General features: G+C 47.3%; 1 protein-coding gene across 6 annotated transcripts in view; it reads right to left on the bottom strand.

The window, feature by feature from the left end:
* Positions 1-27,614, bottom strand: part of znf532 (zinc finger protein 532) — a 212,832-nt gene that overhangs the window by 67,716 nt on the left and 117,502 nt on the right. For 5 of the 6 annotated variants that reach the window (XM_038790596.1, XM_038790597.1, XM_038790599.1 and 2 more), the window contains one exon: positions 23,969-26,460. In XM_038790596.1, the coding sequence (XP_038646524.1) occupies positions 23,969-26,434 (2,466 nt within the window). In that variant the 5' untranslated portion in view covers positions 26,435-26,460. Of the gene's footprint in view, positions 1-23,968; positions 26,461-27,614 lie in introns of those variants that run through there. The other variant, XM_038790600.1, reaches the window with a different exon arrangement.

Below are 27,614 nucleotides of genomic sequence, written 5' to 3'. Positions count from 1 at the left end.
ACACTGCCGAGTTTGAATAGAGGATAGAGATCAGAAGGGGCAAGGCTGTGATGGGATTTAAATATTTTAAACGTTACAATTTTAAATATGAGGCTTTAGGGATGGGGGAGGGGATGGTTGTGGAGTAATGCACATCAGGAAGAATGGTAGCTGGAGATGTGCAGGACATGTGATTGAGGATACAGGCAAGGACAATTTGAAATGAAATGAAAAAAAATGAAATGAAAATTGCTTATTGTCACGAGTAGGCTTCAAATGAAGTTACTGTGAAAAGCCCCTAGTCGCCACATTCCGGCGCCTGTTCGGGGAGGCTGGTATGGGATTTTGGATGGGGGAAGTTGGCAGAGCATGGAGGAGAGGATGGCAGCCAGGAGGACAGTGATATAATGTCAGGAGAGAGGCATGAAAAATAATTTTAGCAGCTGATAGGTGAAGTGGAACAGAGGCGGGCAGTATTACAGTGGTTTAAGCAGGCAGCCTTTATGATAATAGAGGAAATGGTATCTGAATCTCAACTCCGAGTGGATAAAACACTGAGGTTGCAAAGACCTAGTTTACTCAGAGACTCTAGCTGAGGACGGGAATTGAATCTCTGTCAAGGGTGCACAGCTCATGGTAAGGGCCGAGGATAATACCTTGACCTTTCCAATGTTTAACTGGAGGAAACTGAGGCTCATTCAGGACGGCATGTCGGACAAAAGGCAATCGAGGGGTCAAGCAAAGTGGGATATCGTCAGCCGACATGTGGAAACTAATTCCATGTTGGATGAGGAATAGGAAGGGACTACAGGTAGGCTGTGTGTCGGTTTGTGGTGGGAGCAGGGAAACCTTTTTAGTTGGTTATTTAGAGCAGGCATCAGGCCTCAAACATGGGTTATTTGGGCCTTGCCATCATCTCAAAAAAAGCGAGGATTTAAAGAGGCCTTGGAGTTGTTAAAATTCAGTTGAAGATCCATGACAGCCTGGAGTACAGTGTACAGTTTTGTTCTCCTTACTTGACAAAAGATGTACTGGCAGGATGTGCAGAGGGTGCACTGGCAGGATGTGCAGAGGGTACACTGGCAGGGTGTGCAGAGGGTGCACTGGCAGGGTGTGCAGAGGGTGCACTGGCAGGGTGTGCAGAGGGTGCACTGGCAGGATGTGCAGAGGATGCACTGGCAGGATGTGCAGAGGGTGCACTGGCAGGGTGTGCAGAAGGTGCACTGGCAGGGTGTGCAGAGGGTGCACTGGCAGGGTGTGCAGAGGGTGCACTGGCAGGGTGTGCAGAGGGTGCACTGGCAGGATGTGCAGAGGGTGCACTGGCAGGATGTGCAGAGGGTGCACTGGCAGGGTGTGCAGAGGGTGCACTGGCAGGGTGTGCAGAGGGTGCACTGGCAGGATGTGCAGAGGGTGCACTGGCAGGATGTGCAGAGGGTGCACTGGCAGGGTGTGCAGAGGGTGCACTGGCAGGGTGTGCAGAGGGTGCACTGGCAGGGTGTGCAGAGGGTGCACTGGCAGGGTGTGCAGAGGGTGCACTGGCAGGATGTGCAGAGGGTGCACTGGCAGGATGTGCAGAGGGTGCACTGGCAGGGTGTGCAGAGGGTGCACTGGCAGGGTGTGCAGAGGGTGCACTGGCAGGGTGTGCAGAGGGTGCACTGGCAGGATGTGCAGAGGGTGCACTGGCAGGGTGTGCAGAGGGTGCACTGGCAGGGTGTGCAGAGGAGATTTACTAGGTTGATTTCGGAGTTGAGAGGGTTGGCTTATGAGGAGAGAGCGAGTAGACTGGGACTATACTCAATGGAATTTATAAAAATGAGATGGGTATCTTGTAGAAACATATAAAATTATGAAGGAAATAGTTAAGATAGAAGCGGGGAGGCTGTTTCCACTGGCGGATGAAACTAGAGGGGGCATAGCCTCAAAATAAGGGGGAGCAGATTTAGGACTGAGTTGGGGAGGAATTTCTTCAGTCAAAGGGTTGTGAATCTGTGGAATTCCCTGCCCAGTGAAGCAGTTGAGGCTACCATGTTGAATGTTTTTAATGCAAAGATAGACAGATTTTTGAACAGTAAAGGAATCAAGGGTTATGGTGAGCGGGTGGGTAGATGGAGCTGATTCCACAAAAGATTAGCCATGATCTTATTGAATAAGGCGCAGGCTCGAGGGGCCATATGTCCTCCTCCAGCTCTTGGTTATGTTCTTATTGATGCCTCGGAGTCGCGAGCCCAGAATCTTGGTTCACAACCCTCAGTATTGGAAGCCCTACTTTAGAGGTTAGCATAGTTGCAGGGCCTACACATGGTAACACATTGGGCACAAATGGCCTACAGGTTGGACAGGACAGTGCAAGCTTGCAAGGTGTCACAGCAGTCCTGCAATCCATATTCCAACATCATCCCATGGGAGCAGCAGTGGCATCATGGAGCATGAATTTGCTGCCCTCGCTCAGAGCAACAGCATTCATCCTCCCAATACTGCCACTCTGCTGATGCCCTTGCTGTTGCCAGTCAGACTGCTGCTACCCATGCCAAAATGGTGTAGTCTGAAACTGGGCATTCTAGTCCCAGCATTGCCCGAAGTTGTCTTGTAAGGCCACCTGCAGTCTCCCTCGGTGAAAGTCAGCAGCCGCACATCACCAATCACGCTGCAGCCACGGAGGTGGCACTGTGGAGGAGAACGAGGTCTGATAAGGACACGGAACACAAGGGTGATGAATTGACTTGAATGATTTGATTAATAAATTCACTTTGGAATGCTTGTTTGTTCGGAAAATAAAGATAGTTTTAAGGGATTTATATTTGTATTGGTAAACATTAGAAATAAGATATAGGTTTAAGTGGGGTTTAATTTGATGTTTCTGCGCCTATAGTTAGATTCATGCTGGACAAAATTGTTTGCATGTGTGGGGGTTGGTGAACTTCAAATTGTATTTATATTGTGCTTCGGGAGGATTACAGCACAAACAGTCGATAAAGTAAGTCGGTGCTTAGCAAGTGGTCCACTTCCCAGAGGGAAGGACTTTCCTTTGTTCATGGTCATTGGAAGCCAGGGCAGACAGGACGCTGGGGAGTGAACAGCCCTCAACTCTGCCAGGTGAAACTGGATAAGAGAAGGGAATTGCAAAGCTGCAAGCTTCCTCAGAAACAAAATACAACACAAATAATGAGGGAATTGGGACAGGAAGAATGTTTAAGACACTTGAAGTTAAGAGAACAGAGACGTTGTTCAGAAGAATTCAAAGAAGCGTAAACAAAGTGTTCGGAGTTGAAGAGACAATTGCGGCAACTAGATTTAAAGTGGGACAGCAGACTTCAGAGGTAATAATAATAATCTTTATTAGCGTCACAAGTAGGCTTACATTAACACTGCAACAAAGTTACTGTGAAAAGCCCCTAGTTGCCACATTCCGGCCCCTGTTCGGGTGCAGTGAGGGAGAATTCAGAATGTCCAATTCACATAACACGGAGCACCCGGAGGAAATTCACGCAGACACTGGGAGAACGTGCAGACTCCATACAGACAGTGACCCAAGCCAGGGATCGATCCCGGGACCCTGGTGCTGTGAAGCAACCGTGCTAACTACTGTGCTACCATGCCGCCCATCAGGTAGATAAAATGTTTGATGTGCTGTAAAATTCTTTACTGTGATGCTGCTACACCTGAGATTTTAACTTTAAAGAAAGCCAGATAAGTTGCTTTCAGGAACTTTCCACTGTGTGAACTGTGGAATGCCAGCTCCATTCTTTTTGGAGTAAGGTTGTTAGTCAACTACATACTGAGTTGAGTGGGAACATTTGCTGAGCTGAATTATGCCTTTTATTTTGTGGTTGAATTTTATTGGGCACAGCAAATGAAAATTACTATGCAACTTAGACATTAATTGATACATCAAAAATCCCTCTTGATCATTTGGGGTAAATCAATTGCATATTGAGCTACGTTAGATAACTGGGCATAGAACATGAATTCCATATGCTTGGTTATCTTGCATCTGAAACTGTCCAACCAGAAAAAAAAACTAATTCAGGAATCAAAGTTACATAAATGTTACATGTCAAGTACTTCACTTTTTTAATGAATCCCTTTCTTAAAAGAACTTAAGAGATTGTTTTATCGATTTTGTCATTGGCATTGTACAGTCAAAACCATGGCAGTTGTGAACATGACTTTGAGTTAATTGAGCTTTGGATGTTACCTCCCTTCTCTTGAAATGCAACAGGCCTCAAGTTGTTATGTCCATATCATGCCTAAATTGAAACTGACAACATTGCATTGTTGTTCTTTATTGTTGTTATTTACAGCAGAGGAGACCATTCAGCCCATCGCCACTGGACTGGCTCTCAAAAGAGCAACAGGGTTTGATTCCCGGCTTGGGTCACTGTCTTTGCGGAGTCTGCACATTCTCCGTGTCTGCGTGGATTACCTCCGTGTTCTCTGGTTTCCTTCCACAAGTCCCGAATGACGTGCTGTAAGGTAAATTGGGCATTCTGAATTCCCCCTCGATGTACCCAAACAGGTGCCAGAGTGTGGCGACTAGGGGCTTTTCACAGTAACTTCATTGCAGTGTTAATGTAAGCCTACTTGTGACACTAATAAAAATTATTATAATTATTATTATAGCTAGTCTCATTCCTCAGCCCTATTTCCGTAGTCCTCTAAATTCATCACTTTCAAATATATATCCAGCTCTCTTTTGAAACCTCCTATGGAATCCACCTCCACCACTCTCCCAGGCAGCTTAATCCAAACCCCAACAACTCTGAGTAAAGAAGATTCTTATCTCACTCCTAGCTCTCATGCTGACCATCTTGAAATTGTGACCCCTAGTCACTGACATATCAACTAGTGGAAACAGAATATCCTTCTTTACCCTGTCAAAATTGTTCAGAATTTTGAACCCTTCAGTAAGGTTGCCCCTTAATTGTCTCTGCTCCAAGGGGAACAAGTCCAATTTCTCCAATCTCTCCTTGTATCTAAAATTCCTCATCCAGTCATTATTCAAGCCAATCTCCTCTGCACTCTCTCGAGGGCTTTAACATCCTTCCTTAAATAAGGTGCCCAGAACTGAACACAATACTCCAAATGTGGTCTGACTAATGATTTGTGGAGATGTCACATCATTTCCTTGCTTTTATACTCTGTGCCTCTATTTGTAAAGCCAAGGATGCTATAAACCTTCTTAACAACGAGTTCAACTTGCTTGGCCATCTTCAGAGAATTATGCACTTGAACCTCAAGGTCCGTCGGCTCCTGTACTCTCCTCAAAGTTGGAGCCTATAGTGAGCCTATACTGTCTCCCCATGTTTCGTCTACCAAAATGCATTACTTGACATTTCGCTGCATTGAAATTCATCTGCCAGGTGTCTGCCCATTTGGCCAACTTGTCAATGCCCCTCTGAAGTCTCTCGTGTCATTGTCACAAGTCACTATTCTCCCTAGCTTAGTATCATCAGTAAATGTAGAGATTTTGCCCTCAACACCCACTTCAAAATCATTTCTATAAATCAGAAAAAGCAAAGGTCCCAACACTGAACCCTGGGGAACATCAGTTACAACTATTCTCCAGTCTGAGAAATGCCCATCTATACCTCCCCTATCTCATAGCCAACTTTGAATCCATACCATCAAGGACCCATCAATCCCCAACATTTTAAATTTGCTAACCAACCTGCCATATGGCACTATATCAAATGCTTTCTTACAGTCCAAATATACAACATCCACGGCACTATCATATGATGATCAATGTTCTATCACACAGTGGCATGGATAAAACATTCCTTTTTTGAAACAAAATATCACTTGGCCCTTTGAACCGTTTAGTAATTTATTGGTTAAAGTGTTTCCCTTCATCTCTATATCTCTATAGTACAATCAACACACAACTCGCATGCATCTTGGACCTACTTGACTAATAATTCTCAAGTCTATTGGATAGGACGGAGCTCGAGCACAACACTTGGTGCTCATGCCTTTCAAACATCTCCTGCATTCACAGATGCTCCTCAACCATCCCCAATCCCGCTGTTAGTTTTTTGATTGCTCAAAGCTATCTCCATCTTGTCTACAAAGCAACTTCATCACCGTACGTTAAACTTTTAACTTTGGACTCTCTCATATTATGTGGTTCCTGACCTCTGTTTATGACCGGAACATGGCTCTCCTAATCACTGCCAAGCCAATGTAATTAAATTCCCCCTGGATCCATTTGTGTTTGCAGTTTGGCTGTTGCTCCAGGCCAACGCCCATTACTTCTACTGCCTTATTTTTCTCTTGGCCGTTCTCTTTTCCTTCCTGTGACCCAGTCATGGGGCAGGTTTCTCCCTTCTGGGGACTAAGTCCCCACGCCCGCCGGAAAATGGGCGAGTATCACTCCGGACTTTTTCCTTGAAGGTCCGGGGTGATTCTCCATTTTCCAGGGGGCTAGCAGAGCCCCGGTGTGCGTCCCGCAAGCGGGTCCGTGTATGCGCGTGGTGGCCCACCTTGGCGCGGGCGCCGCTGACATAGCAGAACCACACAGCGGGCTCGTGCGGAGAAAGGTAGGTCCCTCCCAGATTGCCGATCGGTGGCCCCCGATCGCGGGCCTGGCTACCACTGAGGCCCCCCCCCGGAGTCAGATACCACCAGGAACGCCACAGCAGTCATGGGTCCCAGCTCCCACCAGATGGTACCACATATAAACCACGGCGGCGAGAGTTCGGCCAGTCGACCGTGGAGAATCTGCAGGGGCCAATTCCAACGGCCCCTGACCGGCGCTGCGTTGAACGCGCGCGCGGGATTGGCGAGTCCGCGGAGAATCGCGGAAGCACTGCTGCACCGGATTTCCGGCGTGAACGGCTATACTCCGTCCCTGCGCCAGGTGCAATTCCGGCGTGGAGGGTCGGAGAATTCCGCCCATGGTATTTTTCATTTCTGTTCTCTTGGGTACATTTCATTTTCATTTATTTTTCTTGTTTCTACACATTCATCCAAGACGTTAATTTCCTGCCCTGTTTCCATTTCCTTCCTGGGACATGTGCAATTTGATGCTCCTCTTTTTAGGATTAAACCTTTGAGGTTTTGCCTTTGATCTGGGAATGGACACTTCTAAATTGCTACTTATTTTAACATAAATTAAATAAAGAAAAGATGAAAATCCCACTACATGCTTTTTTCTCCTTTACTCAGTGTTACATTATAACTGATTTCTTCTCGGGGCAACACGGGTGGCGCAACGGTTAGCACTGCTGCCTCACAGCGCCGAGGGCCCCGGGTTCAATCCCAGCCCCAGGTCACTGTCCGTGTGGAGTTTGCACATTCTCCCTGTGTCTGTATGGGTTTCACCCCAAACCCAAAGATGTGCAGGGTAGGTAGATTGGTCATGCAAAATTGCCCCTCAATTGGAACAAAAAAGAATTGAACACTTGAAAAAAAAAAATAACTGATTTCTTCATAGAGGATTCCAATGAATGACCACGAGGCCACAATTTTTAGACTCCCAGGCCTTGGGCGGGGTGCTGTCTCTATCAAAAGCCTTCTGTCAACATTTGGCTCTCTTCTCCCCCTCCCCCCGCCTCTCCACCAATACCTCAACCACCCCGGGCCTCAGCTTCTCTCCCTCCCATGAGACTCCCAGGACTTCGCCCCCGGGGATTGCTTGCAGTTCTAGTCCTGTCCACTGCAGCTTCTGGCGCTGCTGGGACTAGAAAACTGCTATCCAATCAGACTGGCCGGCAGCTCTCGGACGTGGGACCTCTTCCTGGCTGAGGGGCAGGAGTCCCATCTCCATCCAATTAACAGTCATTGGAGCATTACATGTGGAGCAGCCAGCATCGTGGGAATGCGTCCCCCGCTCACTCTCGAGTAGGAAATCTCGCCACCCTAAAAATCTTTCCTACAGTGATTTATTTAATTCAATTCACGTCAATGTCAAGGCTTATCAAATTATTTATTTCGTTCCAAGTCTGTTTTCATAGAATCATAGAATTTACAGTGCAGAAGGAGGCCATTCGGCCCATCGAGTCTGCACCGACTCTTGGGAAGAGCACCCTATCTAACCCCATTCCTCCACCGTAACCCCACCTGACCTTTTTTGGACACCAAGGGTAATTTAGCACAGCCAATCCACCTAATCAGCACATCTCTGCAGTTTGGGAGGAAACCAGAGCACCCGGAGGAAACCCACGCAGACACAGGGAGAACGCGCAGATTCTGCATAGACAGAGACCGTGCTGCCCATTGCATAGTTCAGCACAGTTTGGGGTTGTTAATGGAATGTTTTGTTCCAGTGTCCAATTCTTTAACCACCAACTAAAAGTGGCTAATTTGGTAATCTATATTTCTGATTTGTAAAATGAAACATGGAGTAGGTACCAAAAATGCTGGATAAACTCAACAGGTCTGGCAGCATCTGTGGAAAGAGAAACAGAGTTAGCCTTTTGAGTCCATATGATCCAGAAATGTGATGGATTATCTATTTGGGAGAGGCAGTGGTGGAGGAGGTGGTGCAGAATAGAAGGTCAAGGACAGGTCAAACCTAAGAAGAGATTGGCAAAGATGCCATGGAACACAAGACAAAGGAATGTTAATGGACTCGAAATGTTAACTCTATTTCCCTCTCTACGCAAGCTGCCAGACCTGCTAAGTTTGTCCAGTATTATCTGTTTTTATTTCAGATTTCCAGCATCTGCAGTGTTTTGCTTTTATTACATGGAGTAGCGTCGAGGGACAGGTAGTATTGGTCTTGGTTTCGGACAAGGCTCGGCACAACATCGAAGGCCGAAGGGTCTGTTCTGTGCTGTACTGTTCTATGTTCTATTGAGGAAGCAGGGGGGCTGCAGAAGGACTTGGAAAGGCTAGGAGAGTGGGCAAAAAAGTGGCAGATGGAATACAATGTGGAAAAGTGTGAGGTTATGCACTTTGGTAGGAAGAACGGAGGCATACTATTTTCGAAATAGGAAAAGGCTTTGGAAATCAGAAGCACAAAGGGACTTACTAGTCCTAGTTCAATATTCTCTTAAGGTTAACGTGTAGGTTCAGTCAGCAGTTAGGAAGGCAAATGTATGTTAGCATTCATGTCATAGAATCGTAGACTTTACAGTGCAGAAGGAGGCTATTCGGTCCCTCGAGTCTGCACTAGCTCTTGGAAAGAGCACCCTACTTAAGCCCATGTCTCCACCCTATCCCCGTAACCCAGTAACCCCACTAACCTTTTGGACACTCAGGGGAGATTTAGCATGGCCAATCCACCTAACCTGCATCTTTGGATTGTGGGAGGAAACCAGAGCACCCGGAGGAAACCCACTCAGACACGGGGAAAAAATGCAAACTCCACACAGTCACCCAATGCCGAATTGAACCCGGGACCCTGGAGCTGTGAGGCAGCAGTGCTAGCCACAGTGCCACCATCGAGAGGGTTAGACTACAACAGCAGGGATGTACCTCTCAGGCTGTATAAGGCTCTGGTCAGACCCTATTTGGAGTAATGCGAGCAGTTTTGGGCCCTGTATCTAAGGAAGGATGTGCTGGCCTTGGACGGGGTCCAGAGGAGGTTCACAAGAATGATCCCTGGAAAGAAGAGCTTCGATTATGAGGAGCGGTCGAGGACTCTGGGTCTGTACTTATTGAAGTTTAGAAGGATGAGGGAGGATCTTATTGAAACTTATGGGATACTGAGAGGCCTAGATAGGGTCGACATGGAGAGGATGTTTCCACTCGTACAAAAAACTAGAACCCGAGGACACAGCCTCAGACTGAAGGGACGATTATTTAAAACTGAGATGAGGAGGAATTTCTTCAGCCAGAGGGTGGTGAATCTGTGGAACACTTTGCCACAGAAGGCTGTGGAGGCCAAATCACTGAATGTCTTTAAGACAAGGATAGGTAGGTTCTTGATTAATAAGGGGGTCAAGGGTTATGGGGAAGAGGCCAGAGAATGGGGATGAGAAACATATCAGCCATGATTGAATGGCAGAGCAGGCTCATTGGACTGAATAGTCCAATTCTGCTCCTACGTCTTATGCTTCCTCTGACTGGGGTACTAGAACAAGGTGTCACTGTCTCCAGATACGAGGGAGGCCATTTAGTTTTTTTAAGGGGCAATTTAGCGTGACCAGTCCACCTACCCTGCACATCTTTGGGTTGTGGGGGTGAGACGCACACAGACATGGGAGTGTGTGTAAACTCCATACGGACAGTAACCCGGGGCCAGGATCGAACCCGGGTCCTCGGTGCCGTGAGGCAGCACTGCTAACCACTGTGTCACCTTGCCGCCCTTGGGTAGGCCATTTAGGACTGAGATAAGGAGAAATCTCTTCACTGAGAGAATGGTGAACCTGTGGAATTCTCTACATCGCAAGGCTGTGGAGGCCAAGTCACAGAATATATTTAAGAAGGAAATAGATTCACAAAGCGATTCCAGAGGGGATCCTGCTATTGGGCTGCCATTTTGAACAGGCAGCCCGATAGCGAGGTCCAGCGGTTGGCGCCGATCCTAATTTTTTAAACCTGGCACCCGATCCCCCACCACACCTGGAATCCCGCTACCAGCGACGGAGAACTTTGCCTACTAAACCCTCGAGGTTAAAAAGCAGCAGATCTGGTATCTTCGCATAAATATGGAAAGCTGGCTTACAAGCTCTGAACTCCTGTTGTGCAGCTCGCAACAGCTGAATGAACCAAGGTAACAAGACCCAGGTGTGGTATTTGGCATTGCCAAAAATCAGCAATTCTAACTCGAGCTACCATGCTCTGCTAGCAATGGCTACCATGACAACACTGCACTGATCACAAAGATAAACCTTTACAAAAAGAATATCATGCAGTCGTTAAGTGCACTACTCAGCATGGTACTTAGCAAAACAAAGCAGAACATTTTACTTCAATTCCTCATTGCCTGATCCCAGCTGAGATGGTGATAGGCTTCCAATATGTCAAATAAGTCGAGTGATAGCATTCAGGATATAAAACTTCTAAACAGTGGGTTGCAAGGCAGAAGCCATTATTGTTCTGTCAGAATTATGAACGATGGTGAATAAGTAATGAGGGTGGTGTTTAACTGGTAGAATTGAAACCTGAGGTGGTTTTCTAAGATGTCACCTGCATTCGTATTATTTTACAGCTTCGCAATCTGCATCATTTCTAATTTTTAAAATGTTGCATCAATAAAGGAGCCGACCTGAGCTAAGATTGATTGTAGACAGAGCTCATTGTCATATTATCACGGCAGAGCACTGGGGAGAATAATTCACAGTGGCATGCAATAAGAAAATATTTTGAAGATCTAAACCTTTATAAATCACCTGTTCAGCTTCAGCTGCAGCATTCTGCCCTATTCTGGGTGTTATGCCTTTCAAAGGATGTCAATGCCTTGGCAAGATGCAGAGTAGATGAGGGACAGACTAAAGAAGTCAAGATTGTTCTCCTTTGAACAAAGGAGGGATGGGGAGATGTAATAGGGATTTTGATAAGGCACATAAGGGGAAACAGGTTCCAGGGGGTTTGTAGCCAGAGGTGAAAGATTTAAGGTAACTGGTTAAAAAAAAGATGAGATGAAAATTGTTAGTTTTAAAACGTAACTAAGTTACTATGATTTGAAATACATTGCCTCAAAGGGTAGCAATAGTACCTTCCAAATGGAAATTGATTAAATACTTGAAGGGGAGGTGGGGAAATGACAGGATTATGGTGACAGAACAGGGGAGGGCAGCACGATGGCACACTGGTTAGCATTTCTGCCACATAGCACCAGGGACCCGGGTTCAATTCCGACCTGGGGTGACTGCCTGTGTGGAGTCTGCACGTTCTCCCCATGTCTGCATGAGTTTCCTCCGGGTGCTCCGGTTTCCTTCCACAGTCCAAAGATGTGCAGATTAGGTGGATTGGCCACGATAAATTGCCCCTTAAGGTTAAAAAGGGTAGGTGGGGCTATGGAGATAGAGCGGGGGCGTGACTCGGGGTAAGGTGTTCTTTGGGTTCAGTGGACCGAATGGTCTCCTTTTGCACTGTAGGGATTGTAGGAATGAGTCTAATTGGATAGGTATTTCAAAGAGCGCACGCGCGATAAACTAAACAGCATCTGTGTGTTGTAGGATTCAATGATGCCACGGGTGGAATTTTTCTGGCCTCGTGCAGGTGGAGGAGAATGGGGGGATGGAGTGCTGGGGCGTAGCAGAAAACTCTTTGTGCTGTTTCCCTGTTGTCCTACCTCCAGGTGGCGTTTATGGGACCAGCTGTCACTGGAATAGTACTGTAGCTAGCTACCAGGGCAGGTTAAAGGCAAGGAATCCTATGGCGAGTAACTCACCTCCTGACCTCCTTCCCCCCTCCCATCTCCTCCCTCCCCCTCACCCCCTCCAGCCCCCCTGCCCCCACTCCCCCAAAGCCTGTTCACCATTAAGTCAACTAAGGTACCATAATGAACAACTTTCTCACAGCAATGGAAATCTCATGTCACATGTACCCCACAGCTGTGTCATGATGTACCTGCCAAGGCGGCACAGTGGCACAGTGGTTAGCACTACTGCCTCACTACACTGGGGACCCGGGTTCAATCCCGGCCCCGGGTCACACTCAGTGTGGTGTTTGCACATTCTCCCCTTTTCTGCGTGGGTATCACCCCAACAGCCCAAAGATGTGCAGGGTAGGTGGATTGGCCATGCTAAATTGCACCTTAATTGGAAAAAAAATCTTAAATTAAAAAAAAAATGATGAACCTGCCAACACTGCAGAGGCAGACTCTCAAGCTGGTGATGGAGAGCCAATAAAGGATGAACAAAATGGTATATCAGGGGACCACAAAACTCCCAATGATGGCCACAGGCCTCTTCACAGTTGAGGGCCTTGTTTTCAAGTACCTGAATATGGAGCATTTCGTAAGTGCCATGGCATCCCCTACATTTCCCTCTTTGATTCTTTCTTTCCACTACCTCCAAATTGGGTTTTGCAACAATTTAACCCCGCGATGTACCCGAATGGGAACAGAGTCCCATAGCAAGCATGTAGCTGGGCATTTCCAGGTGCTATGGAGCGCCGAGAAACGCCACGCTATTGAACGCCCATTCGGGTAGATACGGGGCCTCAGCTTGGAGTGCCCCGAAGAGGCCGCACCTCATCCCATTTTCTGCACTGAGGAGCTCCGTTCGCCGAAAGTGAAGGAGATCGGAACATCATTCTGATCTCGACCCCCCGACCCAAACCACAAACCCCCCCCCCCCCCAAAGCCCCAACTCACCTACAAGGAGGTCCTCAGGCCCTCCCATAACCCACCACACCCACTGCAGGGTACCCCAGGCCCAATCCGCACTGTGGGGAAATTGCCAGCTTTATACCTTAACACTGCCAGCCTGGCACCCCAGCAGTGCTCCTACCTAATGGGAGTACCACCTGGACACCTTAGCAGTGCCAGGCTGGCACCCAGGTGGCACTGCCAGAGTGCCACAGTACTAAGCTGACACTACCAGCAGTGCCAGGGCACCACCCTTCCCAGAGAACAAGCATCTAAGGGGTCTCCAATGTCCTGGGAGACCCCCACAAGTGTCATTCCGCCTGGTTCGCACTCGTCCGAAGGCTCCAAGGCAAAGGGGATAGATGCCAACATCCTCCGAGAACTGCATATTAGAGTGAGATTGGCTGCCTCACTCTAATATACAGATTTGCCAAAAAGTGATCCCATCCACAATGGGCAGGGTTCACACTGCGAGATCTCGCACCGCGTAACCCACCAGGGCATCTACCAGCCTGGCACCCTGGCAGTGTCCCTGTCAGTTGGCAGTGCCAATGCTCCTAGATGGCACCAGCAGTGCCAGAGTGCCATCCTACCCAGAGGACAAACACCTGGGGGCCTCCAATCCCCTCGGAGATCCCCACAAGTGCTGTTCCATCTGGTCCCAGTTTGTGGAGACCAGTGCTGAACAGCGCTCGCCCGAGAGTTCTCAGGCGAGGGTGTTAGACCCATATCAGAGTGAGACTAACTCGCTCTAATATTCAGATTTGCCAAAAAGTGATCCTCCCACAATGGACAGGATTCACATTGCACCACCTGGTGACATCGTGTTAGGTCTCGTGAGCTGGGTGGACCACGGAAGAGGGATCTCCCGGCATCTGCCAGCCGGGTTGCGTGCGCCTAGCTGCCTTTCGGGTGTAACGCGGCCGGTAGATTACGCCCAACGTCCTTGTGGTTGCTTTTTGTCCTGAATTTGAATTCTGAAACATGCATTGTGGTATTTGAACTGACATTTTGTTGACTACTCATCCACTAATGCAACGCCTACAGCCGTGGCTCAGCTGGCAGCACCTTTCCCTCTTGAGTCAGAAGGTTGTGAGTTCAACTTCCACCCGAGGACTTAAGTACATAATCTACGTTGACGATCCTGTGCAGCCCCATAGGTAGTAAAAATCCAACAATGCAGTTGTATGCTGCAATATTAACATGAATCATGCTGAAAAGGAGCGGTTAAGGACTCTAGGTCTGTACTCGTTGCAGTTTAGAAGGACGAGGGGGATATTATGGAAACTTACAGGATACTGAGAGGCCTAGATAGAGTGGACATGGAGAGGCTGTCTCCACCAGTAGGAAATAACTAGAACTCGAGAGTACAGTCTCAGACTGAAGGGACAATCCTTCAAAACTGAGATGAGGAGGAATTTCTTCAGCCGGAGGGTGGTGAATCTGTGGAACTCTGTGCCACAGAAGGCTGTGGAGGCCAAATCACTGAGTGTCTTTAAACAGAGATAGGCAGGTCCTTGATTAATAAGGGGGTCAGGGGTTATGGGGAGAAAGCAGGAGAATGGGGACGAGAAATATATCAGCCATGATTGAATGGTGGAGCAACTCTATGGGCCTAATTCTGCTCCTCTATCTGATGGTCTCCTAAAACAACACTGTTGTTGCTCACACTTAAGACGACTCGTGCTGAGCTAATTTGGTTTGTGTAACATCCCCTGAGTTACGGCCTGTTCCCTTGTATGGTGTCGGCCATGGCATTGCATGTCAATAACATGTATTTTGGACCTGCCGACGGACCACCTTAAAGATCCTCAGGGAACACCGGTGGTCCACGGACCACACTTTGCAGAACCGGTTATCTAAACTATGTTGAGGAGGAACTTTTTCCCAAAGGGTTGTGAATCTGTGGAATTCCCTCCCAGTGAAGGAGTTGAGGCTACCTCATTAAATGTTTTTAAGGCAAAGGTAGATAGATTTTTGAACAGTAAAGGAATAAAAGGTTATGATGAGTGGGTGGTAAGTGAAGCTGAGTCCACAAAAAGATCAGCCACGCTTTTACTGAATGGCGGAGCAGACTCGAGGGGCCAGACAGCCTACTCCTGCTCCTCCTAGTTCTTATGTTCTTACGTCTTTTAGCATGTTGAAAACAAGCATCATGTCTCTTTCACAATCATCTCCACTGAAAAGTGATTCCGTTCAAAGCCTCTTTATTATAACCTCAGAATCCTCAGCCCCAGAATCCTGCTCTTCTTCTCCAACCCCTTATTGATGCAATAATGTCATGCTTTTAAAATCTGTGCTTTTAGAACTACATAACATTTACATATGTTGTTGCAAAAAAAAGGTAAAATAACCTGTTTTAACTTCAATAGTATAAAGTCTCATCTTCCAAACTCCCAGCTGATCCAAACAGAAATTTAACGCACAAATGTACTTTTCAGTCATCATCTTGCTCAATGTATAATCTTGACTTCAATTACTATAGCGTTTTTAATTGTTCAGCTTACTAATTGTTATTCTTATGAAGCATGTAGCCTTTGCAGATGAATAGTTGGTTGAAGATCACATGTATTAAATTAAATATTTTAATCAAGGTTCATAGAACATAGAACAGTACAGCACAGAACAGGCCCTTCGGCCCTCGATGTTGTGCCGAGCAATGATCACCCTACTCAAACCCAAATATCCAACCTATACCCGTAACCCAACCTCCTTAACCTTACTTTTTAGGACGCTACGGGCAATTTAGCATGGCCAATCCACCTAACCCGCACATCTTTGGACTGTGGGAGGAAACCGGAACACCCGGAGGAAACACACGCACACACGGGGAGGACGTGCAGACTCCGCACAGACAGTGACCCAGCCGGGAACCGAACCTGGGACCCTGGAGCTGTGAAGCATTTATGCTAACCACCATGCTACCGTGCTGCCCAAAGCATTAAGGTGCAAAGCAAAGTGGCAAAAGCATTAAATAACTCTTACGATTAATACCTTACCAGGTCTAATTCAACATTTAAAAAAATATTTTATTTAAATAACAAGTGTAGATGACCACACATAACGAGGGATAATTAGCTGTCTGATTTAAAGGAGTCAGCATCAGTCTGATTTAGATAGTAATGCTTTGAGTCAGAAGGCTGTCAGTGTGACAAAAAAAAAACCCTTTTGCATCTTGTGTATGCTTTTCTCTTTGTTGCTATTCATATGGAGCTCAAAAGCATCTTCAGCCCTTCGAGTCTGCACCGACGCATGAAAGACACCTGACCTGCCTGTCTAATCCCACTTGCCAGCACTTGGCCCATACCCTTGAATGTTATGACGTGCCAAGTGCTCATCCAGGTACTTTTTAAAGAATGTGAGGCAACCCGCTTCTATCACCCTCCCAGGCAATGCATTCCAGGCTGTCACCATCCTCTGGGTAAAATGGTTTTCCCTCAAATCCCCCCAAACCTCATGCCCCTCATCTTGAACTTGTGTCCCTTTGTAACCGACCCTTCAACTAAGGGGAACAGCTGCTCCCTATCCACCCTGATCATGCCCCGAATAATCTTGTACACCTCGATCAGGTCGCCCCCTCAGTCTTCTCTGCTCCAGCGAAAACAACCCAAGCCTATCCAACTTCTCGTCATAACTTAAGTGTTCCATCCCAGGCAGCATCCTGATGAATCACCTCTGCACCCCCTCCAGTTGAAAGACCATCCCACCTAGGCCCTATCCTCTGCCCTTCCCCCATAAACCTACCCAACCTTTGGATACTAAGGGGCCATTCAACATGGCCAATCCACCTAACCTGTACAGTTTTAGACTGTGGGAGGAAACCAAGAACCCGGAGGAAACCCATGCAGACACATGGAAGAAAGTTCAAACATAATATCAAGCAAAAAAAAAGATTTCACGGTTAGGTCAGGCGTGGACCAATCCTTGTAATTCAAATTAAATACAGACATCTGGTGGGTTTTGTTTTCATATACAATTGACGTGTTTTTTGCACTTAACAAGTACGTATTCAAACTTGCTTCATCCTTGTTGAAACACTTCCCTGGCTATTGTGTAAAATGAGGTTGTCAGTCTGAACCTACCAAAGGTAGATTTACAGGCAACAAGGTTAACATTGAAATTTCCGTTCATGCTCAACTATTTGTTATTTCGACTAATTTGAAGATGGATTGTTCAACTTGGAACATGTGTAAAACCTACCCTATGCCATTGCTGTTTCTTACTTATCTAATTGGTGTTTAATAAATTTGTTTGGCAGTTATAGTAACATTTGTAGCCTTGTTAAGTGTTTAAACTGTCACCTCTGAAGCCAAGGATGCATGTTTTAACTGGAATCCAAAACTAGTAGGCCAGGGTCCAGTCAGTAAATGTGGCAAGTTGGCCAAAAGACATTTGGTGGCACCGGCAAATCCCAACGGTGTGTGGGTTAGTAGCTTCGAACCATCGCCAAGACCTTGCTCTCTATAGCCCAAAATATGATTTTACCTGCCCCAAAGCCAAATCATTTGTAGTTTTCCCAGTGATCAAATTAAGAAAAGATATTTAGATCACGAACATATCAAATTTCAAATCTTTAACAAACTTTATATAACTCACGACGAAAATTGTTCACCTCCGCCTCTGTCTCAGCCCCTTCAGCTGTTATCATTAAACACCTATCATCTCAACCTCAACTAGCTTGGTAGCACTGTTGCTTCACAGCTCCAGGATCGATTCCCGCCTTGGGTCACTGTCTGTGAGGAGTCCGCAGGTTCTCCTCGGGTCAGCGTGGGTTTCCTCCGAGTGCTACGGTTTCCTCCCACTGGTCCCGAAAGACGTGCTTGCTCGGTAATTTGGACGTTCTGAATTCACCCTCTCTGAACCCAAACAGGCGCAGGATTGTGGCGACTTGGGCCTTTTCACAGTAACTTCATTGCAGTGTTAATGTAAGCCTACTTGTGACAATAAAGATTAATATTATTATTATTTAGCTGAATTTTTGTTCCTGGGTCCCGATCCCACTGTTGGGAGAAAATTCGATCGGGAAATCTCAAATGCTGGTGCCGAGCTCCAGAGAATGATTCTGAAGGAGGAGGCTAATTAAGTTGTTACCTCTGGGTCACTCTCCCTAATTAAGTTCGGTGGACAGGCTCTGGAGTCTGGAGGACCAAAAGGAGGGTATCAAGGACAGTAAGTTTGACAGCCCCACCATCAGAAGTGGGAGCTGCTGAAGTACATAGGGCATGAGGGCACTTCCATATCTGGTCACCTTGCCCGTTTTCTGGAATGTAGGAGGGCCACGTAGGTTCAGGCCTTCAGATACGCTTCCTAATGGCTCCAATGTCTACCTGCACTGCCACTGGTTTCACGGACATCCCCCTGAAGTGATGGATACCCCATGCGCCAGATTTAAAAATTCAGTTGGTAGACTGCCATGAAGCAAGCTCTCAGTGCGCTTAACTGATTACCCACCACGTTCGAACGGCTTGCCAGCATACTGGACCTGCTGCCTCTTCCAAAATCTCTGAAAGGCAGAGCCATGCCAGAAAGCCGGCTCGCCACTTGGAGATGTGAAACCGAAGCCTCCTTCGTACCGACTTTGTTTCTTTAACCAAAGGGAGATTCAGACTAATTACTTCAATGTTATTCTTGTGGACCTCTCTTCCTCCACCTTTCATAAATTCCAACTTGTTCAAGTCATGCACTTGTACTGGCATCCAGCCTTAGAATCCCGACAGTGCAGAAGGAAGCCGTTCGGCCCATCGAGTCCGCACCAACCCTCCGAAAGAGCACCCCACCTAGGGACACTCCCCGCTCCCACCCTATTCCCGTAACCCCACCTAACCTACACATCCTTGGACTGTGAGAGGAAACCAGAGTACCTGGAGGAAACCAACACAGACACGGGGAGAAAGGGCAAACTCCACAGAGTTACCCAAGGCTGGAATTGAACCCGGGTCCCTGGTGCTAAGAGGTAGCAGAGCTACCCACTGTGCCACCGTGCAAATGCCAAGATGCCACTTGTCCTGCGGTAACTGGTGGTCAGTCATCCATTTCGCAGCTGACCAACAACACAGGGTTCCAACCACCAAATGAATCAAATTTAATATCCTCATCAAACATAAAAATAATATTCAGCAGGTTACGCAGCATCTCTGCCGAGAATTAACAGTGTTAACATTTCAGGTCGATGGCCTCTCATCAGAAGATGGCTGTTGTCATCAACCTAAAAAACAAATTATTTCTCCCTTCAGCGATGCTACCCGTTTGCTGAGAATTTCCAACACTTCCTGTTTGTATTTCCGATTCTCCACATTCACAATCCTCACCTTTTGGCTAATTGTTGTATGGTCTTGTACCACCCTATATTCCCCAGTCTTAAATACCCCTCTGACCAAACACATCCTTGTCCCTGTTCCTGGCTCTTTGTCCACTTTTCCATCCCTTGGTGACAGAATGTCCTTCCACCCATTCTTTGACACTCCAAAAAGAAAACTGTTCTCAAAGCTCAACTCTGCAGCCAACTTGACATTTATCAAGTCCCTTTCCATGACCAAAATATCCCGAAGCACATGGAATTGTTTTTAAGTGCTGGAACGTAGGGAATTATGCTCAGCAAGGTCCCACAAAGAGCAAAAAGATAAATCACTGATTTTAGTGACGTTGGCTGAGGAATAAATATTACCCAGGACCAAGGTTTTCATCACCATTCTTAATCTCTTTCATTTTAATTCAGCACCGTTTTCCTCACGGCCATTCACGGAATGCTTTGAGAAAGTCTTCATGGGCACAATTTAATGGGAAACAGAGTCCCATTTTGGGCGCGTTTAGCGGGGTGTTGCCCAGCGCTTGCAGCAGCGAGAACGACCCCGCTATTAAAAAGGGCTCGGTGAGGAAATGCCCCACCAAGGCCGCACTTAGACCCATTTCCTGCACTAAAAAGCTCAGCTCACCAATCGGGGTGCTGTTTTTAAATGCCACCCCAATCTTTGGACCCTCCCTCACCGCGGATTCCGTACCCTTCCCCCACCCCAAAGCCCCAACTTACCAGATAGGGGTCTTCAAGGCCCCCCCCCCCCCCCCCCCACTCCATTTCATAAGGTCAGGGCACGCCTGGGCCAATCCTGGGTAGTGCCAATGTAGCACCTGGGCACCTTGGCACTCCCAAATGGCACCTTGGCAGTGGCCCTAACAGCCTGCCAATGCCACCTGGCCAGGAAACCACCCTGCCCAGAACTTGACCACCCAGGATCCTCTGATTGCCTTGCAGACCCCCCCCCCCCCCGGGTACTGTGACGCCTGGTCCATTTTGTGGAGACCCGTGCTAAAAGGCGCCGGTCAAGGTCCCAAGGTGCCCGTGCCTTGGGCAACTCCGGCGCAAACATATTTAAGTGTGCAGTTAATGAGCATCATAAATATCGTGAGAGGCCTCTCGCAAGATATACAAGCCTCATCTTGTCCCATGTCGGGCACGCCGAGGCCATTAGATCAGGCCCTATGTTAAAGGTACTGCACAAATACAAGGCATACCTGGCTGGGAGGCCTGGAACCTCAGCTGGCTGCACTGCATAATTTATTTAGTTCTACAGTGCTATCAGTCACCCTCAGTATCTCCTGCCTGCTTGCATCATTACGTACTGGTGTCAATAAACAAAATTACCTCCACTGAAAGAGAACTGAAATTAACAGAAATAAAAAATCAAAAGGTAATATCATAATTCTTTCTAATAGGTCCATTTATTTTAAATTGTCCCCTCGAGTCAAAGGGAGCAGTAAAGCGGACTGCCGACTTACTTATCTACCCATTTTGCACTATTTCTCAAAGTCAATAGCTACCCCACTGTTTTGATTACTATCCCCAGCAGCTGCTGTCAACAGATCTTGGTGTTCTGATTTACAATTCATTCACCAATGAAATAACAGCTCCAAGAACATGCAAACTCCAAGCTCATGAATGCCAAACCGGAAAGACCAAAGAGAACTAATGTAAAATATTTGATTAATTTTTGTATGCTGGATTACCAGGGAATGTGGATCTGAATATAGACTCCTACTGCAGCAGAAACACAGTACAAGTAGCATTCGAGAAAAATGTGTCGAACATACAAACAAGGAACAGGAGCAGGCCAATCAGCCCTTCGAGCCTGCTCCTCCATTTAATAAGACCATGGCTGATCTGATAGGAACTTTAAATCTGAATCCCACCTACCCCCAATAAGCTATCACCCCCTTGCTGACCAAGAATCTATCCCTCTCTGCAGTAAAAATATCCAAAGACTCGGCTTCCACCATCTTTCCAGGAAGAGAATTCCAAAGACTTAAGACACTCCGAGTGAAAATGTTTCACCTCATCGTGGTTTTAAATTGGCGACACCTTGGGCGAGATTCTCCGCAAATGCGGAGAGTCGTAAAGGCTGCCGTGAAACTGGCCGTGTTTCACGGCAGCCTTCACGCCCGTTCCCGGGACCCGATTCTCCCCCCCCCATTGGGGCTAGGAGCGGGACACCGGGAATAATGGCGTCGCGGCCTTAACGACCGTCGTTAAGGCCTCGCGCCAAGATGACGCGCGGCCGGCTCCAACCCATGCATGCGCGGTTCCGCATTTCTCCACTGCCGCCCGACAAGATGTGGCGGCTTGATCTTGTCGGGCGGCGGAGGGGAAATAGTGTGTCCCTTTTGGACGCAGGCCCGACAATCGGTGGGCACCGATCGTGGGCTGTCCCTTCCCGAGCACAACGGTGGTGCTCCCGCCCCAAACGGGCCTCTGGATGCCCCAAACAGGCATCCAGCGCCCGTTTTTACGACGGCAGCAAACAGGTGTGTTTGCTGCCGTGAAAAAACGGGCGTAAAGGCCCGGCCGCTTGGTCCATCAGCCGCGGAGCATCGCCGCTCGCTGTAAAAAACGGCGAGCGGCGATTCATGACGTGGGTCGGGCGAGGGCGGGGGGGGGGGGGGGGGGAAGAGAGAATAGCGGGAGGGCGCAAAAAATGTCAGGAGGCCCTCCCGCTATTCTCCCAACCGGCATGGGCAGCGGAGAATCGCGCCCTTATTTTTAAACAGTGATCACCCAGTTCTAGATTATCCTCCGAGAGGAAACATCCTCTCCACAACCACCCTGTCAAGTCCCCTTGGGAATCTTATATATTTCAACAGGATCTTATATACTTCAATCACATCATCTCTTACTCTTCAAAACTCCAGCAGGTGACGTTCCTCATAAGACAACACTCCCATTCCAGGTATTCATCTGGTAAACCTTCTCTAAAGTGCCTCCAACTCATTTATATCCTTCCTCGAATAAGGTGACCAACACTGCATATAGTAAACCCCCCCCCCCCCCCCCCTCCTCCCGATGTGGTGCTACACCTGGGATAAAATGAACATTTCTGAGGAAAATCTACTGGCATTGTCGGCAATCCAGAAAACGTTTACTAGGTTGATCCAGGGTACAAAGGGAATTTCTTATGAGGAGAGGTTAAGTAGATTGGGCCAGTATTCATTGGTGTTCAGAGGAGTGAGAGACAACCTTATTGAGACATTTGGATTCTCAGGGCATTTGACAGGAGTAGATGCTGGGAGAGTCTAGATCCAGGGGGCATAATCTCAGAGTAAGGGATCACCCATTTAAGACAGAGATGAGGAGGAATTTCTTCTCTCAGGGGGTAGTGAATCTGTGGAATTCTTTACCTGGGTCGTTAAGTATGTTCAAGGCTGAGATGGACAGATTTCTAATCAGTAATGGAATGAAGGGTTATGGGGATACGGTGGAGGGGGTGGGGGGAGTGAAGAGAGTGGAGCTGAGGATTATATCAGCCATGATCTCATTGAATGGCAGAGCAGACTCAATGGGCCGAACGGCCTACTTCTGCTCCTACATCTTATGGTCTACCACATGTATAACCGAAGCATAACCGTACTGCTTTAATTGTGTTAAATCATATCATGTGCATCTTTGTAAGGAGCCATGCCAACTGAGTACAAAACATTCCAAAATCCACACGGCTGACACCAGCTTTCACATTTTGGTTTTTAATTCTCTGTAGAATTTCATGATCATTGATTAAGACTTTCTCTACCCTCTTTATTATCTCCAGCCTTGTAGTCCAATACTTTTTACGACCAGTCTCTTCCATTCTCCATAAACTCTGCCACTCCTGATTTATATTCCAACTGGCCATTCAATTATCATTCCTTTGTTTGCAGAACTACATTGATTCCTCGTCCACTGTCGGCACAATTTAAAAACTCTCATTTTTGTTTGCAAACCCCTCCATCTTCTTGCCCCTCCCTCTTGCTGTTTACTCCTCCATGCCCACAGCCCTGAGGCCTACAGCCCTCCAATGTCACTGTGCTTCTCCAACTCTAATTACCTGTGCATCCCAATTTTCTTCACCCCATCACTGTATTCATCCATTCAGGCCACAAACTCTAGAATTCCTTCTCTAAATCTCTCCACCTCTCTTTCTCTCTCCTTATTTAAGACACACCTTAAAGCCCAACTCTTTAACCCAGTTTTTTGGTCACCTGCCCCAGTATCTCCTTTCCTTGCTCGGTGTCAATTTATATCTGATTATGCTCCTGAGAAGCATGATGGGACATTTTTATTACATTAAAAGGTATAAATATAAATGCAAGTTGTTATTGTTGACTGCAGACCTAATTAAGTGTGTGTTCAGGAAGAGCATTATTCATTGTCCAGGTATATTTAGGTGACCAGACAGTCCATTACTGTGCTACTAACGGAGAACATTTGACTAAAGACAATTATAGAACAATTATCGACCCACTTGGCACAACTGGATTTACCTGTCCTCCTGCTTCTGCAGCATGTTGGAAATGTGTGGCGAGCAAAATCTCATCCAGAAACGTCTCACTGCACTCCAAACACTTCATGCCATGGCGGGAGAGCTTTGACGGATCCTCATCGAGGGGCATTGCTGGGAGAATGGGCGCATTGGCGGGTGCAGCGATCACTGCACTGGGTATGCCCGCAACAGCTTTTACAACAGCAACTGCAGTGCCACCTGCAGTCGTCGAGACGGTTGTGGATATAGTGGTGGAGGAAACAGTATTACTGGAACTGGGAATGATCATCTGGTCTGCAGGAATTGGTTTCATAATCAGGTGGGAGCATTGCATTACCACACCCTTGTCTTTGTGCCCACGGGCATGAGAAAGAAGGCTGCACTTGTTGAAGAAGACCAAGTTCTTTGCACAGTGGTTGCACGTGACTTCAATCCGCACGCTCCTCCGGTCATAATGCTGGGCCAAACTCTTCTCCAAAGCAAAGGAGTCACCACATTCTAAGCACTTGTACCCACGAAGTGGTATGGTGATGTTAGCATTAGTTGGAGGATTAAGGTTAGGCGTGTAGATAGGGACCGGATTTACACTGCTCAGCACCTTGTTAAACGTCTCAACCACCGCATTCTGGGAATGGGCCACCACGTGAACTCGAGACACCTTTTTAGCAGGCTGGGTGGAAGCAGCAGTGATCAGTGCCTGCTTTATGGGCTGTTGCACTTTGGAAAGCACCTGACGGAGTTCAGAAGTTGCTTGGGCAGTTTGAGGCAGAAGGTTAAGGTTAGCGAGGTGGACAGTCTTTGGCACGAGTTTGGCATTTGCAAGGCTAGATGCTGGCACCACCACCGTTTGCTGCTGCATAGCATTGGCAGCCTTCAGGATGGCACTGCTGGCACTCTGAACTGAGGCAGCAGAAATGACGGTGGCTTTGACTGTAGTGTTGTTCGCAAACTTCAGATTGATCACCTGCGATCCTGCCGTCTTCACAGCAGACACTGGAAGGAAAGCAGTGGCAACAGGTTTAATTGTAACCTGTTTCTGAGCAATTTCAGGAGACATTACTGTATTAGAAGCTGTAACAAGCGCCGATTGCATTGGTGTCGTAGGAGGTGAAGACACAGCAGACTCAGCAGGTGGAGACAACAAAAGTGATGAGACAACCAAGGAGTTTGCCTGTTCTGGTCCTCTTCTACCAAGCTCTTGCTCAACATCTGGCATGATTCTGGTCACTGTTCTGGTAATTTCACCAGATGACGTTTTGATGGTCTTGATGCGGACCTTGGGGATTGCAGGCGGTGAGCTTGCAGGAGAGGAAGGGGACCCTTTCATGCTACTTTCACTTGACACGCTCCTGGGACTATCGGGCTGTTTGATGGCGACTTTCTTCACCACTTCCATTGGGCTCTGAGGGCCCTCTGGAGATTGTTCAGTGACTCTGGGGCTTTCTCTAGATTCTTTTAAAACCGGAGAAGGCCCCCTAGAGACAGACTGAGGTTCCTTATTGGTATCTGCTGCAGCCTTTTTAGCATTCAAAGCGGCAATTGCTGCAATGCACGAGGAAAGCTTGGAGGAGGACTTAGCCCTAAGATTTGAAGAACAAGTAACATTCACTCCGGTTTTCTCACCACTTTTGCCATCGAGGACTCTGTTATCAAGCTGCGTTTCAGAGGAATTTTTAAAACTCTTTTCAGTATCCTCGTCAGACAATTTCTCATCCACATTTCGGACTTTAAATGTCTCAAGCATCTCTGAATTAACACTGGGGCTTTCACTCTCTCTGTTGCTTTTCAATATCTTACCCTTTTCTTCAGCATCTGGGGTTGACACTTCCTGCTTGACCGCATTCTCCCCTCCCGGCTTCCTTGTCTTCTCACATTCTCGCTCTGCAGCCGGACCTGGATGTACGTTTGCTTGAAAAACTGGTTGGCTCGCCTCTTTGACATGTGGAGGGTCATCTACCTCGATTTTATCATCATCCTCAAACTCCTCTGCGCTAGAAATGGGGCTGAACTGGTTAAATGCAGAATCTTTGAGTCCAGTACCAGGGCCATCGATGGTCTCGGCTCGTGAAAAATCTAGTTTAGCTTCGGTCCCTGGTTGGCCTTCGCATCTGACTGACTTACTGTCCGAATCTTTAGAATACCCATCGAGGGTCGTCACGCTGAGGAAGCCATTGTGTAAGCCGTTGCCCGAAGAGTGATGATTTTCTTTATCTAGAGCTGAGGTTTCAGCCGTTGTGGCCGCAGTCTCACATGAATCAAGAGTTCGGATGTTCTTTACAATCACACTCACTACCCCATCAGGTGCTGAGGGGACCTGAGCATCCTCATCCACGGGAATGCTCTGTTTCAGTTGCCCTTCATTTTCATCATGCGCAGATTCAATTGCTGCTTTTGGGTCGACCTGCATATCTGGGATGTCAAAAGCAGCAAGCAGGTCATCGAAATCTGGGGTTTTCATATCCCCCATGATCGTCAATTTATAGGTGTGCAAAGCTGCAAGCAGAACAAAAAAAAATAAAGTTACGCCTTTTGACATGAATAATACAGTTTTCTTGTCATTTATAAACTGACAATTTGATTTCTTTCCCAAATCAGTTGCTTTTCTTGGTGAAATTACTATTATGTAAACTAGATGTAAACTGGGGCAAAATAAAATGTATGAAGCATGTTTGAACTGATGTCTGAAAACTAGAATTTTAACCAGAAGCACAGGCAATAGGAATCTATAAATGCAACTCTAAATGTCAAGTTATATTTTTGAGACTAATAATTGTACTTCAGGAGAAACTGTTGGTCCAAGGCTTGAATGTTTGCTATTGGAATGTAGGTCTTGCAAAAGCTTCTCACAAATCTAGTAACTTTTGAAGAATGAAAGGAAAAAAAGATTGGCGGGGTTTAATGGAAAATTTCTGAGTGCCATTTTGGGTACAATTGTTAGGGTGTTTCTCAATGGCTGTGTTGGTGAGATTGCGGCCAATATTTAACAGCACTCTGCTGAAAATGAGGCCCCAATAATTCTCGTCATTACTGGACATCTCGTCATCTGAATTCGCCTGATTCGCGCCTCAGCATTAACAAGGCGGGGGGCTGCTTTTAAGCGCTTTCCTCACCACTCACTGCAGTCAACACACAAGCATGGAAGTGCGCAGACCTGCTCCTCGCTTTGGGGATGCCAACCTGGCCAGGCTTCTAGACAGTGTTGATATGAGTCGGAGGATTAGCAGCAGGATCACCGCCTGGGAGGCAGTGGCAGCGGCTGTCAGGGTGGGCAACGTAACAAGGAGGACCGCCATCCAATATAGGAAGAAAAACTACTTCCACTGAGCTACAAGGGTAAGTTACCACCTCTCTCCTGCCATCAGTTCCGCCTGCCACCCCTCAAATTCCCAGACCCCCCCACCCCTCCCCCACCCCAGCACAAATCACTGGCTCACACGCTCGCCAGATCCGATCTTTGCGCTTGTTTATCATAACCCACTGGCACCCACCAGCACAACTCCTTCATGTCCATGTGTGGTGCCCAAAAATGCCACCTGATGTAGACTCCCTAATCCATCCAGCACGCAGCTCACAAAGCCCTCTCTTTGTCCCTGCAAGAGAAGATAGCCCATAATAAGCTGGAAAGCGGGGGAGTACCAGACATCCAG

The sequence above is a fragment of the Scyliorhinus canicula genome, chromosome 3, assembly GCF_902713615.1.
Source record: "Scyliorhinus canicula chromosome 3, sScyCan1.1, whole genome shotgun sequence".
In the NCBI taxonomy this organism is placed as follows: Eukaryota; Metazoa; Chordata; class Chondrichthyes; order Carcharhiniformes; family Scyliorhinidae; genus Scyliorhinus; species Scyliorhinus canicula.
The sequence above is the reverse complement of the archived record's forward strand: the minus strand, read 5'-3'. Positions and strand labels throughout refer to the sequence as shown.